The sequence below is a fragment of the Durio zibethinus genome, chromosome 2 (genome assembly GCF_047325235.1).
Source record: "Durio zibethinus cultivar Kanyao isolate XHJ-2024 chromosome 2, ASM4732523v1, whole genome shotgun sequence".
Classification (NCBI taxonomy): Eukaryota; Viridiplantae; Streptophyta; class Magnoliopsida; order Malvales; family Malvaceae; genus Durio; species Durio zibethinus.
Genome location: NC_143163.1, coordinates 37,671,879 through 37,689,674, shown reverse-complemented (window position 1 = coordinate 37,689,674; position 17,796 = coordinate 37,671,879). Strand labels below are relative to the sequence as shown.

Sequence of the window (17,796 nt, the reverse complement as noted above, 5' to 3'; positions counted from 1 at the left end):
ACGTCCTAATTCAAAGTGCATGTTAGCCAACTTCAGGTTTAAATGGTCCCTTCAGATAGAACAAATTCCCTTTTCGAAAATGCCATTCATAAAGTCAGATTCCTAATATCCTAATGGTACTTAACAAAATGAAGGGAAAGCAGCACCACTAAGATCTTCCTATTGTTTGGTAAACAAAGAGAAAAAGCAATTTAAATGCTTGCAACTTGGCCTGGCGGGATCAGACAGAACCAGAGTATGAAAATAAATAAACCTCAGGTTTTTAGGATAAATTGGAACCTCTTTTGTAGCTCAAGCAATAACAAGATCCAGAAAATAACCAATAATGTAAAGCTCCAAGACTAAATAAGAATAGTCAGGAATGATTATTCAGCAAATTCATTTAATGGTTCAAACTTCAAGCATCTAATATATGCTAAAACCATTCAAAAATGATAATATTTGTTGCTCTAAGCATCAATAAACTAAAGCTTATTTCATCTCCTTATAAATTATGAAATTCATTGAATTTGATCAGATGGCGAGGAGTGAATATTCATGGCATAGCAATAGACCTAACAAAACTGAAAATTGGCTCATAGTCAAGCTCAAGAACAACTAAAGAGGCTGAAACTCGAAAAAGTAGTGTCACTTGCCACTTAGATATCCCCACGACTAAATGTGAAATTGATTCTTACAACAAGTGCAGTAAAGAAAATGAGAGAATATATTCCTAAATGAATCCTAAGCCACATCTGCAAATGAAATAGTGGTTTTGTTACGTCCCGAGATCAAGACGTAACACGAACATATTACCTTGAAGAAAATCCCAAAGTAATACGAAACATTCTTTCTTAAACATTTTAAAATTCCTCAATAAAACAATCTACCAAATAAAATTCATATCTTTAATCCAACTGATAATACATCTTTATATATTCAAATACAAATCATATAAAATATAAAACTATCTTTTAAGATCTCATTGGCCAACATATTCTCTGACGACTAAGTAATCTTACCCATTTCATCTTCTAGCTTCACACAAGACTAACCAAACTTATCACTTAGTCATCTGTAAATAAAAAGGAAAAGAAAAATGAGCAAACCACAGCTCAGTAAGTATAGACTCACATACCTTACCAGATCAAGCATCGTTTTCTTACACATCATATAGATTATTTAAAACATTCATCAAATCATAATATCAAAACATTTCAAGATCATCGTTTTGTCAAATATTTCATAAATTCATAAATCAATGTCAAAATATGTCACTTCATAAATCATTGCAAAATATGCTATCATTCAAATATCATAATCAAATCAAATCATAGATCAATCATTAAAATCATCATAAATCATCATTATCATTCATTTATCGTTAGCTACGGTCACTGCTATAACCCGTGACATTAGTCGTATCGACAATTTCATTCTCATGATCATTGCTAACTATTATAACCCGTTAGCCAGGGCTTACGCTAACTACTATTACCCGTTAGCCAGGGTCGTATGATCATGTCTTTGTTAACTACTATTACCCGTTAGTCAGGGTCGTAAAACTAGTTCTGGTGTCGATGATCCCACTTCTCAGGGGTATAAAAACGTAGCTATCATAAAATCATTCTTTAAACATAAATCATTTTCTCATTTCATTCATAAACATGATCCATCATTTATATAGAGAAACACAAAATAATCATATGCTTGATCCTATTTTTATACACCGAAAATAATGAAATAAAATATTCATTCATTTAGAAACATATATATATACATAGTTTCGAAAATAAGCAAAGTGTGTGAGATTTTACTTACCTCTATTCGATTCCACCACTTAGGTTTTCCCCCCAAAATAATTAATGGCCTATCCAAGATCATTTCAACATATCAAAATTTAATCAACCATTTTTGAGATCATTTATACAAAAATCAACTAAGTTACACAAAGGGTTAACTTAACTAATTAATACTGGCAGCCTGACCTCTTTTCATTAAAATACTCATATCTCAATATATCCAAATCAGAATTATGATCTCTTTAATGCGTTAGAAACTAGACTTAATAAGCTTTCTAACCATATATGGCACACCTCGTAATTCCTTGTAGATTAATTATAAAAATTTTTGAAATCCACATCATATACTGCTATCAAACAGCCTATATTCCTTCTAATAAAAACTATATATTTATTCACAGGAAACTCCAAATTCAATTCCGCTTGTTTCATTGGAAATTAGACTCAATAAGCTTTCCAAACATATATGGCTTAATCTGTAAATCCTTGTATAAAAATTAAGAAAAATTTCGTAATTCAACCCTGATGCTGTTGTCTTACAGCCTGCATATCCTTAAGTTAAAATTAGAAAACTCTTTATAAAAAACTCTGATTTGACTTTCATTTATTTCATTAGAAACTAGATTCAACATGCTTTCCAATGATATATAATAATCACGCAATAATCTATCCATTAATACAAAATTTTATTTTAATTCATTATTACAGATCACAACATCTCATCCAAAAATAAAATTTCTCCTTCAATCTTTAAAAATTCAAATACTTACTTTCAGCCTTCAAATTATATTCAATAATCATCAATAAATCTTAAGAACATGAAATAAACAAAGCCCAGTAATTTACCCAAATAGACCATGAAGATTAATGAAAGATTTCATGATTTTTCTTGGTTTTGCTCTCAAAACTTTAACTCCAAATAATAGCAATCAACTTGATATTTTTTTTCAAATAAAAAGAGGGCATGTACTCACCTTTAAGAGATTAATTTGATTGTAGCCTCTGATTGTGAATCTCAGACTTGATTTTTCATATTCTCTAACCCTAAAAAAGATGAAAAAGAATAACTCTATTTCCTTTCTGTTTCACGATAGTTAGGTTTCCTTTCATCTAATACTTTAACCCTTTTTCTTTTACTAAATAATATCTTAATAAACTGATAGGTTTTAGTATTAGTCTAGTCCAATTGTTATTTGGGTTGGGGTATTACATTCTCCCCTCCTTATAAGAAGTTTCATCCTCGAAACTTGATTTACATCCACATCTCATTCCTTTAATTTTGCAATCATATCTCTTATCGTATGATTGTTTCATTGAACTTTGAAAAAAAATAATCATCTTGCCTCAAAACTTATTCTTTCTAATCAACCATTCAAAAACAAAATATTTCAATATGTTAAAACTCATATCATTTTGAATTTCTAAATACTCATATCCAATCGCATAGCGTCTACTAAGATATTCTCTTAACATAAATTCATCATATACACTAAACATCAGAGGTGACAATATTCTTTATTTATTAAAGATTCATCACTTTCTCAACTAATAATAGCAAACAATTTAGAACTTAAAATTAAATCAAGCTTCTACTGTGCAATCTGATATTTTTTTCCAATAAAATTCAAACAAATTAACTTTCATAACATTATTTTGTAACAAGAAAAGTATGTGTCCACAAAATTTCTTGTAATATACTTCACACCACGTGTTCATAACCATAACAACCTTGAATAACAATTTCAACAAATCATTTTGTCACCAAAAAGATATCACATAGTATTTTAAATTTTCTTTTCTTTTCCACCGACAACATAAAATTTTCTATCAATTAACCACTAGAATACATATGACATGAATGCAATAGATCATATCCATAAATTTATACCATATAAATTCAAACATAAATCTTTAGTTACCTAAGTTGTCTCCAATTTCGAATATTGTTCTTTCTAATATACCAATTATCATATAACAATTGATTCTTCATAATCCCTACAAACATCATAATGTCTCAAATTCTCTTTTCACCAAATATATTACTATCATCTTCATGTCAAAGTTAAAAACTATGCATCATAATCCATAAAAAAAAATTCTTTTATAAAGTTTGAACCAATAAGAACTCCAAACACTTAAATTCACACCAAAAGTATAATTATGAACAATAGCCAAATACATCACATTATTTCAAAAGTTCTTTCAAACTTTTCTAAAATTGAATAGATGTTCAGCATCACCAAGTACACAAAATCATCAAAAATAAAATTTTTCCTTCAATCTTTAAAAATTCAAATCCTTACTTTCAGCCTTCAAATTTCATTCAATAATCATCAATAAATCTTAAAAATATGAAATAAACAAAGCCCAGTAATTTACTCAAATAGATCATGAAAATTAATGAAAGATTTCATGATTTTTCTTGGTTTTGCTCTCAAAACTTTAACTCCAAATAATAGCAATCAAGTCGTATGATCATGTCTTTGCTAACTACTATTACCCATTAGCTAGGGTCGTAGAACTAAGTTCTGGTGTCGATGATCCCACTTTCCAAGGATATAAAAACGTAGCTATCATAAAATCATTCTTTAAACATAAATCATTTTCTCATTTCATTCATAAGGATGATCCATCATTTATATAGAGAAACACAAAATAATCATATGCTTGATCCTATTTTCATACACTCAAAATAATGAAATAAAACATTCTTTCATTTAGAAACATATATATATACATAGATTCGAAAACAAGTAAAATGTGTGAGATTCTACTTACTTCCATTCGATTTCACCACTTAGTTTTTTCTCTCAAAATAATTAATGGCCTATCCAAGATCATTTCAATAGATCAAAATTTAATCAACCATTTTTGAGACCATTTATACAAAAATCAACTAAGTTACACAAATGGTTAACTTAACTGATTAATACTGACAGCCTGATCTCTTTTCATTAAAACAGTCATATCTCAACATATCCAAATCAGAATTATAATCTCTTTAATGCGTTAAAAACTAGACTTGATAAGCTTTCTAACCATATATGGCATACCTCATAATTCCTTGTAGATTAATTATAACAATTTTTGAAATTTACGTCATATACTGCTGCCAAACAGCCTGTATACCTTCTAATAAAAACTATATATTTATTCACAGGAAACTCCAAATTCAATTTTGCTTATTTTATTGGAAAGTAGATTCAATAAGCTTTCCAAACATATATGGCTTAATCTGTAAATCCTTGTATACAAATTAAAAAGAATTTCGTAATTCAATCCTGATGCTACTGTTTTACAGCCTGCATATCCTTAAGTTAAAATTAGACAACTCTTCATAAAAAACTCGGATTTGACTTTCGTTTGTTTCATTAGAAACTAGATTCAACATGCTTTCCAATGATATATAATAATCACAGCAATAATCTATCCATTAATACAAATTCTATTTTAATTCATTATTACAGATCACAACATCTCATCCAAAAATAGAATTTCTCCTTCAATTTTTAAAAACTTAAATCCTTACTTTCAGCCTATAAACTCCATTCAATAATCATCAATAACTCTTAAGAACATGAAATAAACAAAGTCCAGTAATTTACCCATATAGATAATCAAGATTAATGAAAGATTTCATGATTTTTCTTGATTTTTCTCTCAAAATTTTAACTTCAAATAATAGCAATCAACTTGATATTTCTTTTTAAATAAAAAAAAAAGCATGTACTTACCTTTAAGGGATTAACTTAATTGTAGCCTCTAATTGTGAATCTCTACCTTGATTTTTCATATTTGCTAACCCTAAGGAAGATGAGGAAGAAAAACTCTATTTTCTTTTTATTTCATGATAGTTAGGTTTCCTTTCATCTAATACTTCAGTCTTTTTTTTTTATTAAATAATATCTTAATAAACTGATAGGCTTTAGTATTAGTCTAGCCCAATTATTATTTGGGCTGGGGTATTACATTCTCCCCTCCTTATAAGAAGTTTCGTCCTCGAAACTTGATTTACATCAATATCTCATTCCTCTAATTTTGCAATCATATCTCTTACCGTATGATTGTTTCATTAAGCTTTGAAAAAAATAATCATCTTGCCTTAAAACTTGTTATTTCTAATCAACCATTCGAAAAAAAAAATATTTCAATATGTTAAAACTCATATCATCTTGAATTTCTAAATATTCATATCCAATCACATAGCTTTTACTAAGATATTCTCTTAACATAGATTCATCATATACACTAAACATTAGAGGTGACAATATTCTTTATTTATTAATGATTCATCACTTTCTCAACTAATAATAGCATAACAATTTAGAACTTAAAATCAATTCAGGCTTTCACTGCGCACTATGATATTTTTTTTCCCAATACAATTTAAACAAATTAACTTTCATAACATCATTTTGTAACAAGAAAAATATGTGTCCACAAAATTCCTTGTAATATGCTTCACCCATGTGTTCATAACCATAACAACCTTGAATAACAATATTCACAAATCATTTTGTCACCAAAAAGATATCACATAATACTTTAATTTTCTTTTTTTTTCTACCGACAACATAAAATTTTCTATCAATTAACCACTAGAATACATATGACATGAATGCAATAGATCATATCCATAAATTTACACCATGTAAATTCAAATATAAATCTCTAATCATCAAAGTTGTCTTCAATTACGAATATTATTCTTTCTAATATGCCAATTATCAAATAACAATTGATTTGTCATAATCCTCACAAACATCATAATGTCTCGAATTCTCTTTTTACCAAATATATTGCTATCATCTTCATGTCAAAGTTAAAAACTATGCATCATAATCCATAAAAAAATTCTTTTATAAAGTTTGAACCAATAAGAACTCCAAACACTTGAATTCACACTAAAAGTATAATTATGAACAATAGCCAAATGCATCACATTATTTCAAAAGTTCTCTCAAATTTCTCTAAAATCGAATACATGCTCAACATCACCAAGTACACAAAATCATCACTTGTAAGTTTTCATCCAATCTTTTACCCTTGTAAAATTCAAACACTCATTTGCACTTGTAAGATTTCAAACAATCATTCTTAACCAAAACATGCATATTTTTCTATAAATCGATTACTTCTTTAAAACTAACTTCCTTACTAAATTATCTAGATAATCACAATTTTAATTCCTTGCTAAGTACACAACCCTATACCACAATAAGCCATGTTCTCCATAAATATAAAATTTGAAGGAATCCAATAGTATACTTCAATTAAAAACTATAACCACAAATTAATCACTTTAGCCATTAAAAATATCAGTACACCTCAAATAGAAATTTAATGATCAAACTTTAAATTAACTATACAAACATCCAACTCGCATAATCAAACCTTAAATACTTTTTTAATAAAAATGTAGAACTAAATCAAGTGAACATCCTTATTTACCTTGAAGAAAATCTCAAAGTAATACAAAGCCTTCTTTCTTAAACATTCTAAAATTCTTCAATAAAACAATCTACCAAATAAAATTCATATCTTTAATCCAACTGATAATACATCTTTATATATTCAAATATAAACCATATAAAATACAAAACTATCTTTTAAGATCTCATTGGCCAACATATTCTCTGACGACTAAGTAATCTTACCTATTTCATCTTCTAGCTTCACACAAGACTAACCAAACTTATCAATTAGTCATCTGTAAATAAAAAGTAAAAGAGAAATAAGCAAACCACAACTCAGAGTATAGACTTACATACCTTACCAGATCAAGCATCATTTTTTTACACATCATATAGATCATTTAAAACATTCATCAAATCATAATATCAAAACATTTTAAGATCATCGTTTTGTCAAATATTTCATAAATTCATAAATCAATGTCAAAATATGTCACTTCATAAATCATTGCAAAATATGCTATCATTCAAATATCATAATCAAACCAAATCATGGATCAATCATTAAAATCATCATTATCATTCATTTATCGTTAGCTACGGTCACTGCTATAACCCGTGACATTGGCTGTATCGACAATTTCATTCTCATGATCGTTGCTAACTATTATAACCCGTTAGCCAAGGTCGTATGATCATGTCTTTGCTAACTACTATTACCTGTTAGTCAGGGTCGTAGAACTAGTTCTGGTGTCGATGATCCCACTTCCCAGGGGTATAAAAACGTAGCTATCATAAAATCATTCTTTAAACATAAATCATTTTCTCATTTCATTCATAAACATGATCCATCATTTATATAGAGAAATACAAAATAATCATATGCTTGATCCTATTTTTATACACCGAAAATAATGAAATAAAATATTCATTCATTTAGAAACATATATATATATACATAGTTTCGAAAACAAGCAAAGTGTGTGAGATTCTACTTACCTCTATTCGATTTCACCACTTAGTTTTTTTCCCCGAAATAATTAATGGCCTATCCAAGATCATTTCAACATATCAGAATTTAATCAACCCTTTTTAAAACCATTTATACAAAAATCAACTAAGTTACACAAAGGGTTAACTTAACTAATTAATACTGACAGCTTGATCTCTTTTCATTAAAATACTCATATCTCAATATATTCAAATCAAAATTATGATCTCTTTAATGCGTTAGAAACTAGACTTAATAAGATTTCTAACCATATATGGCACACCTCGTAATTCCTTGTAGATTAATTATAAAAATTTTTGAAATCCACGTCATATACTGCTGCCAAACAGCATGTATTCCTTCTAATAAAAACTATATATTTATTCACAGGAAACTCCAAATTCAATTCCGCTTGTTTCATTAGAAATTAGACTCAATAAGCTTTCCAAACATATATGGCTTAATCTATAAATCTTTGTATAAAAATTAAGAAGAATTTCGTAATTCAACCCTGATGCTGTTATCTTACAGCCTGCATATCCTTAAGTTAAAATTAGAAAACTCTTTATAGAAAACTCTGATTTGACTTTCGTTTGTTTCATTAGAAACTAGATTCAACATGCTTTCTAATGATATATAATAATCACAGCAATAATCTATCCATTAATACAAAATTTTATTTTAATTCATTATTATAGATCACAACATCTCATCCAAAAATAAAATTTCTCCTTCAATCTTTAAAAATTCAAATACTTACTTTCAGCCTTTAAATTCCATTCAATAATCATCAATAAATCTTAAGAACATGAAATAAACAAAGCCCAGTAATTTACCCAAATAGATCATGAAGATTAATGAAAGATTTCATGATTTTTCTTGATTTTGCTCTTAAAACTTCAACTCTAAATAATAGCAATCAACTTGATATTTCTTTTCAAATAAAAAGAGGGCATGTACTTACCTTTAAGGGATTAACTTGATTGTAGCCTTTGATTGTAAATCTCCAATTTGATTTTTCATATTCTCTAACCTTAAAGAAGATGAGGAAGAAAAACTCTATTTTCTTTCTGTTTCACAATAGTTAGGTTTCCTTTCATCTAATACTTCAGCATTTTTTTTTTTACTAAATAATGTCTTAATAAATTGATGGACTTTAATATTAGTCTAACACAATTATTATTTGGATTGGGGTATTACAGGTTTACATGCTAAGCATAATTAAACAAAGACAAACGATTTATCATTAGCAGTTGAACAATTATACAGTACTATTAACCCAATAATTAGTGTACTTATGTTGTATTTTTTATTGTCAAATACGTGTAAAATATAAAAATTATCATATTAAAATTTATGTTAAAATATTAAATATGAAATATATATTTTTTAAAATTCATATAAGATTTTTGTTAAAATTTTAAATTGTATTAGGTAGTACCTAAAGCTTGGCTGATCTAATTAACTCCACCGAATCAGAAGATATTTAATAATCTTAGAGAATTGCATTTTATGGTAGTGAAAGAAAACAAATTAGAAATTAATCATTTTTCTCATTAATAATAAAAAGGAGCTGTATGGTATAGCAGTTTGTGGAGTGCATAAGATGAACAGCAGTGATAGAAGCAGAACAATGGTCAGCAAGCATGCAGGCTGCAGTGATCAATTAATTGTTTGATTAAAAGCAAGAACCACAGGAAAAAGAAATGAAAAAAAATGATTGGGGCTGATTGGATTGGAGTCCGAGTCTCCACAGCCACAACGTTGAATTCTTATCACTAAACTACAGCCACGAGTCCGGACTTTGACCGTAAATAGAAATATATTCTACAAATATAATCTTTAATTAAATAACTGGAGCATTTTTCAAAAGGAAAGTTCAGTCTGTGAACTAATTTTCCTTTTTTTTTTATTTTTGTTATTCAATTATTCCACCGCCGCCCCGTGCCTTTTGGGGGGCATATTATTGGGAACTGTTTATCAATAACCATCCTCTTTTCCATCTATTTCTATATATTGTATGGCCGACATATCATATCTTTAGCTATGCTTCGGATATCAATCACTGTAATCTTTTGCTTCATTTCTGCAGGTTCTTTTTCTCCATTGTGATCTGTCAAAGTTGGCCAGCTTGTCCCTTTCAAAAAGAAAAATTACCTGTCTTTCCCACCGTCTACTCTTTACATGAAAAGGATTTGAAATATTCCAGTCAACCTATTCACATTAAACATTAACACCAGTTCAATCTTTGTAGGCCATTAAAACACAAAAATGGACTTGTATTCGGCAAAAATGTTCTTAATTAAAAATATAATCGATAAAATTTAAATTGATATAATATTAAATTTAAATTTAAATTTGATTTTAAATTTAATATTTAAAATTTAATTTAAATTTGATCAAATTTTAATTTTATAATTTAAATTTAATTTAAAATAAAAATTAAATTATTTAAATTTGATTAAATTTAATTAATATATAAAAATAAATTTAATTCATAAATTTGATAAAAATTTAATTATTTATACTTAAATTTAAATTTAAAATATTTTATCAATTAAAATATATTAAAATATAAAAATTTAATTAAAATTATAAATAATTAAAATTAAATATAAAAATATTTAAATTCAATTCAATCGATAAATTAAATTATTTAAATTTAAATAATTTATAAATATTAATATATCATTTACGATGCAAATTTCCCACAAAAATATAGTTCCATCTTACTTTTCAAGTAAATCGTCGAGATCAAGAACACGACACTTAAATTTAGCACATACGTCATCGATATAAAAGGATACAGCTTTTATTATTATTATTATTATAAACGATGTTAAATAGAAACATTAACTCAAATTCTGCCATACAAATGACAGTAACATGCTCAAGTTCCATGCATACCGTCAACTGAATGGGTAACACTGACACGAATTGAAGGACAAAGTAAATAATACCCCATGCTCTAACCAGGCAAATGCCGGAGGAGCAATTTATTTAATTAACCACCAAAAACCATAGAGCAAATAAACCATTGAACTACTCTTCTTCTTCCTCTTCCTCTTTCCAGCAGCATTTCAGAGTTGATCTTGGAGAAACACAGCCACCAGTGCTGTTAAATTTCCGGTACATGATGGAACCACCAATTCCAAGTTCTTCAATGCTTCTCTCTCCGCAACAGTAACCTTTAAAATCCAGCAGACAGCTCTGCTCAAGCGACTGACCCGCAACATCAACATGCACTGCTACGGAGAAGTCACTTGGTTTGAAGCAGAACAACACCCTTTCAACCAACTGCTTCAGATTCAAATCTTTCAGATCATAGCCCACAGCTTCAAAGCTTGCATAACTAAACCCATCTTCTGGTGTAACATGAATAGTAGAAATTGCATCCCCTTCAATTGCATTCATTGAATAACCGCAAGGATCAAACTCAAAATCACATATCTCAGAATCTGGAAGGATCCTCCTTATGCCAGAATTAATGGTCATCACAGCTGCAGAGCCTGCTTGGTCTTTGTAGAAAACTGAAGCCATTTCCCTGTCCAAACCAGTCAAGCACATCTCTACAGTGTAAATAGGGCCACTAGCAGTAACTGAATCTGCAGATGCAGAGTACACATGCCATTTCTGTTTATCAAGCCCACCCATTACATAAGCCGTGCTGCCAGCACCAAGCTTTCCAAAATAGCTATCAAGGATAGCGACTTCTTCAGCGAAGTTACGGTGAGGATAAGGCTGAGCACCAGGGAAGATAAAACTCCCACGAGTATACCTAACAGATTTTATGGCAAGAGAAAGACTGACAGCCAACTTCAAAATGGGTGGGATTGCAAGAAGTAACTTTGTTGTCCCACAGGTTTTGATGATGATCTTGTAAGGATAGACAAAGAGGCTAGACTCAGAAAGGACATAGGAGTCCACATGTTTGTTTGACAGTGAAGAAACTATGGTGCACTCAGCTGGACCTAGAATCTCATCCAACTGGGCTTTCGACAATGATCGAAGACCTTTTCCTTCAGGATCAAAAAAGATGCCGGGCTCAAAAAATGATATTTCGAGCCTCTTTTCATAACCCTCGAATCCAATTGCAGATACTGCCATTGCGAAGTCAACCAAGGGATACCACTACAGCCACAAAGTTTCTTAGAATCGCACAAAGTACACAGTCGCCAACGAAGGAGGTTGCAGTTGTAAAGAAAAACAGTCACGAAGAGACAGGAGGAAGAGGTTGGTTGAAGAAAGAATCTAAAACTAACTAAGAAAGCAAATAACAGTTGATTGACCACTACCAGTGGTCACACGGCACACTTAGAGTATATCAGGAAGGCTTGCGAGCGCACTGCAAAACAAGAAAAAAGAATAAACATTGTATGATTCATACAATTAAAAAGCCAATAGCATTTTTCATGATAAGCAATATTCAGAGATAAGCCTCCACATACGTTGGAGTAGGCAGCAGATCGGAACTTCTTGATTCCACCGTTTGGTCGAACGTCTTCAATGCTGTAACCGAGGGGAGCTTCGTAGAATAAAGATTTACTACTACTAGACTTCTTTTTCCCACCTTTAGACTCCATTAGATCATTCAGTCACACCTACATTACCATTAAAACAAAATAAAGAAAACATCAAAAACTCTGTTCAATACAGAAAATTTCAAAAACTCAAAACACAAACACCTATATAAACGACTATAATCATGTAACAATCTATACAGCCAAATATCCAGAATAAAAACACTACAAGTTTCACAGCTAAGAGATCATGCACAATTACATTTTTTTTTATTAAAAAAAAAATTGCTTTCAATAGGAAGCAAAGAAATTCAAATATTTGCAACCAAAACTATCACCCACAATATTGATAAATTTTTGAAGACTTATAGATAACAATAAAGAGAAGATTCAAGAATCACGAGGACAATATTATACTATTATTCATCCAAAAAAAAAAATCAAAGACCATTATTTTAACATAAAAATATACTCATCAAAACAAAAAACAGATTTCTATTTGATAAAAGAACAAATACATAAAACATAAGTAATATTATAAGAAGATACTATTTATCTCCTCCAAGAATACATCTTCTAATTCCCAATCCATCTTAGATTCAAATCTCATGCAAAACATATATTAAACTAACAATAAACGAATCATAAATCGCATCATCAATACGAAAAACAAATAAAGAATCGAAAGAATCGACACTTACAATTCAAAACTTGAATTTCCTGAAACAAGCGATGACAAAAAATGGATTATCAACCTCTGCTCAGATCCTAAAAAGAAACGCAAAAACAACACATCAGTATATAAAAACAATAAAAAAGAATCGACGAATCTCTAGATTTGAATATGGTTAACTAAAATCGAAATAAAAAGGAAGAAATACTAACCAAAATATTATAATCTCAAGAAAACGAAGGAAATAAAGAAAAAAACAAGCCTTAAAAATAGAAAATGAGAGGCTAAGGCCGAGAGCTTTAGGGCGTATCGTATTTCTCGCGGCTCACGCAAATTATGAGAAAATGAGCTTACTGGGGGAGGGTCCTATTTATAGGGGGGAGGTAGGGCATTTTCTTCTTGGAAAAGGCTGCCACTGAATGGCGAAAAATTTACGTCTTGCCCCCTATACCATTTTCCAGGAACGTTCCGGTAACTTTTTGTTATTTTATTATTTTGGTTAATTTTCGTTTGACAAATCTACCCGTGGGGAAGGTGTAAAACGAATCTGGCCGTGGACAGCTGGATTCTTGGGGGATTATGAAACCGAGTGTTTGGTTTAGAAACGTTCTTTTAAGATATGCACCGAAAGAAAAAGAAAAACGTTTAAGATTTACCCTTTTTTTTATATTGGATTATTCTTTTTTTTCTGATGATAAAAAAAGTTTAGAGGTTTAAAAAGAATATAAGAAAGACGGAAAGTTAAAAGAAGTATCAAAGGCTTGGAAGGTTTTTTTTTTTTTTAATAAAAAAAATTAGAGTTGGTAATGAATTAAATTAGGATAATTTTTTTATTTTAAATTTGATTTAATTTTATATCTATAAAATTTAAATTCGATTTAAAATTTTTTTATATTTAAATTTATTTTGATATTGTATAAATTATATTAAATTTAATTTGATTTAAAATTAATAAAATATTTTTAATTTAAAATATTATTTTTTTAATATAAATATAAAATTATATAAATTAAAAATTAAAAATAATTTTTTATATATATTTGGTTATATCAGATCAAATTTATCTACTTTAACTTGATTTTGACTTTTTTATTACATTATTCAACTTAATTTTAAACTTAATTTTTTTAAAAAAAATTAACCTTATAAAATTAAATCAAATTAAAATTTATCGAAGCCGAATTAAGCTATCAACCTTAGGAAGAATGATTACACGGTCAACACTTAATGTTCAATTATTTTGGGACCAATTTTGTTGTTCAATTATTTAATCATTTTAGAAGAACGGCGGCGTCTAAATTGGTCAAACAAAGCAAGCAAATTTCTTAGTGACATACCCCACGCTATAAATAGACAGAAAGATAGAGGATATTTCAGACATTTTACATGCCTAAAGAAACCACCTAATGTTATCATCTTTTCTTTATTTATATTTTTTCTAAAAGTGGCTATTCATATAATAGTATACGTAAAAATATTAAAATTTATATATTTATATTATATTTTATATAAAAATTAGGTATTATAATTAATATTAAAATATAAATATAAAAAATATATTTTTAATTTTGTTAAATTTATATATAATTATTATTAAATTTTTAAATAAAATTTTTATTTATTTTTATATTGAAGTTGTTTCCTTTGTTTTAAATTTTTAGATCTATTTCTTTCCCAATTGGCAACATTTGATTTTAGATGGATTTAACTTTTTTATAATTTTAAAAATATATTTTTTTGAAAAGTTATTTAATTTATTGTCATTATATTTTAAATTTTACAATTAAAATTAATAAAATGGCATGATGATTTTTTTAACCTGAATTAAAAAAATTACACTATTAGTATATAAAAAAACTTTTTTACCCATATGATATATTTAATTTATTATGATAAAAAGAATAATTTTAAAATAAAAGAAAAGAAATACAAGTATTGATATTTTAATATTTAAATTTGCTGAAATTCACCTATTTAAAGATGCATGAATGAATTGAGTTGATTTTTAAATTCACGTATTTAAAATTTGACGTACACAAAATTTTCATAAAAAATCAAATTTTGAGTGAAAAAACTTTTCCTTTCGCAATAAGATTAATTTGTGTGAGTTTTAAATAAAACGCTTTCATGGTTTTTGAAGAGTTTAAGAAAAAATAAATTATTTAAAATATATTAAACTAAATATATATTAATCTCAAAACTTTATTTGTATAATTAAAATTTTTTGTTGTTCAAATATTAAAAACCGACTCCAGAAAAAAGGAAAGTGAAAAAGATTCGAAGATTGGTGTCTGAAATAAAGTCTCAGCGAGACTCTTTTAAGATTGCGTGGGGGACACCAACTTCGGTTTTTAGTATGAATTTATTACGGTGATGATGATAAGATTCTCGGTGGGTCATTCTTCTGACACGCACGTGACGCGTGACCTGTAAATTTCTCCACCGTTACTTTTTCTTATTTTTTATATTAGTTTAAAATAATATCATAAATAACCTTGAAATTATAATAAAATCTTCAACTAAAATTTTAAAAAATTTATAATATAATACTTAAATTATAAATTTATTAATTAATATTATATTTATTTTAATATAATTAAATTTAAATAATAATATATAAGAGATAAATAATTTTTAAATTCACATTAACTTATAAATTTATAATTTAAATATTATATCAAAAATATTGATTGTTTCTTAAATTAATTGTTATATCAATAGAGTTGATATTTGAAAGTTACATATTTACAAAAACTTAAACGCATAATATTTTTTAAAGTTAAGTATATAATTAGATAAAAATTTTAAAAATAAATTAAAAATTTAAAAATAAAATACTATATAAAAATTATTTTAATTTAAATAATAAATTAAATATTTTGTTATAATTTAAAAATTATTTATAATATTAATCCTATTAATTTTTAAGGTTGTATTATAAATAAAAATTAATAATTTTAAATTTAAGAGAAAGGAAAAGAGCAATGCTCTCAACTAGGGCTGTAAACGAGCCGAGCCGAGAGAAGCTCGAGCTCGAGCTCGACTCACAACTCCGGGCTCGATATTCGGTTCGAGCTCGATCGAGTTTTATTTTTCAAGCTCGAGCTCGATTCGTGATCGAATTCGAGCTACTCGAGCTCGCTCGATTAAGCTCGATTAATATGTAAAAATAAGCTCGATTCGTATACTCGACAAGAGTTCGATTATTCATGCTCGAACTCGAACTCGAACTCGGATTCGAAATATTTTATTAATTAAAAAAAATAAAAATATATTTAAATATAAAAGCTCGATTAGGCTCGCGAGCTACTCGAGTCAGATATAAGAATACTCGAATTCGGCTCGATCGGTAAGTCGAGCTACTCGAGCTCGAGCTCGACTCGACAATAATCGAATCGAATTTGAATTTTTTTCGAATCGAACCCGAGTAGCTTACGAGTACTAATGTATCATTTACACCCCTACTCTCAACCCCTGTCACATGCTTCCTTGCTTGTCTGGTTTGCCAACTTGCAGATCATAATCTACTCAAAATATTTTTAATTCAGTTAATAATTATAACGTCATGATTCTGTTAATAATAATAAAAAACAGATTGGATCACTGTCCAAAAATACCAGAGAGTTGTCTTTTCAGTTTTTTGGACAACTGTTAAATCTGGAGAGATTGATATAATCCCACATTTGTTTTATTTTGAAAATAAATTATTTAAAAATTTATTATTCTATACACCCACAAAGATTTTCTAAAATTTCATAAGAACAATGCTAACTATTTATTATTTTTTTATTAATATATTAACACGTGCCGGTCACACAAAAAAAGAAAAATTGGAATTGGATGCATTAGACTTGGATAGATTAGTGAAATGAATTCATGCTTAAACAAGCCCAAAGTAGAAGGGATAAATATGCTGCTGCGAGAATTTATTTACTTTTCTAAATGGGCTTTGTCCACTCACCATCTCCGTCTTAGTTTTGGACTGGCCGTCATAGCTGCTGGGCTTCAACTTCTTTGTTTTTTTAGCAGATTTAGAAAATTTTCAACAATTTCAATTTGAGGCACATCATCATTGATGCTGGTCTGTTTGGGTTTCGATTTTTCTCTTTGCTCGTTCCAAAAGGTTCCTTTCGTCCAGCTAGATATAGGCATGTAGGTAGGCAAAATTGCTGTCACTTACATTTATTTGAAAGGTCTTAGATGTAATCCCCACAAACATAAAGAATGTGTACGTGTGTTTGCTCAAAATTAAACCAGATGCAGTGAACTGGTTTATAAGAAATTTATATTATTTTTTATCAAGTAATGGGTTTTATGCAAAATTATTAATATAAGCAATTATGCTTGGGAGAATCAAATACTTAGGCAAAAACTTTTCTTATAAAGAGAGAATCAATCTTTTATAACCCAACAGTCT

The 17,796-nt window shown here is 28.3% G+C and overlaps 1 protein-coding gene across 1 annotated transcript; it reads right to left on the bottom strand.

Annotated features, from left to right (window-relative positions):
- Positions 1-10,976: 10,976 nt before the first annotated feature.
- LOC111318202 (S-adenosylmethionine decarboxylase proenzyme-like) lies at positions 10,977-12,428 on the bottom strand. Its single transcript, XM_022920916.2, has one exon. The coding sequence runs from the start codon at positions 12,291-12,293 to the stop codon at positions 11,229-11,231; it is 1,065 nt and encodes a 354-aa protein (XP_022776651.2). The 5' UTR covers positions 12,294-12,428; the 3' UTR covers positions 10,977-11,228.
- Positions 12,429-17,796: the final 5,368 nt, after the last annotated feature.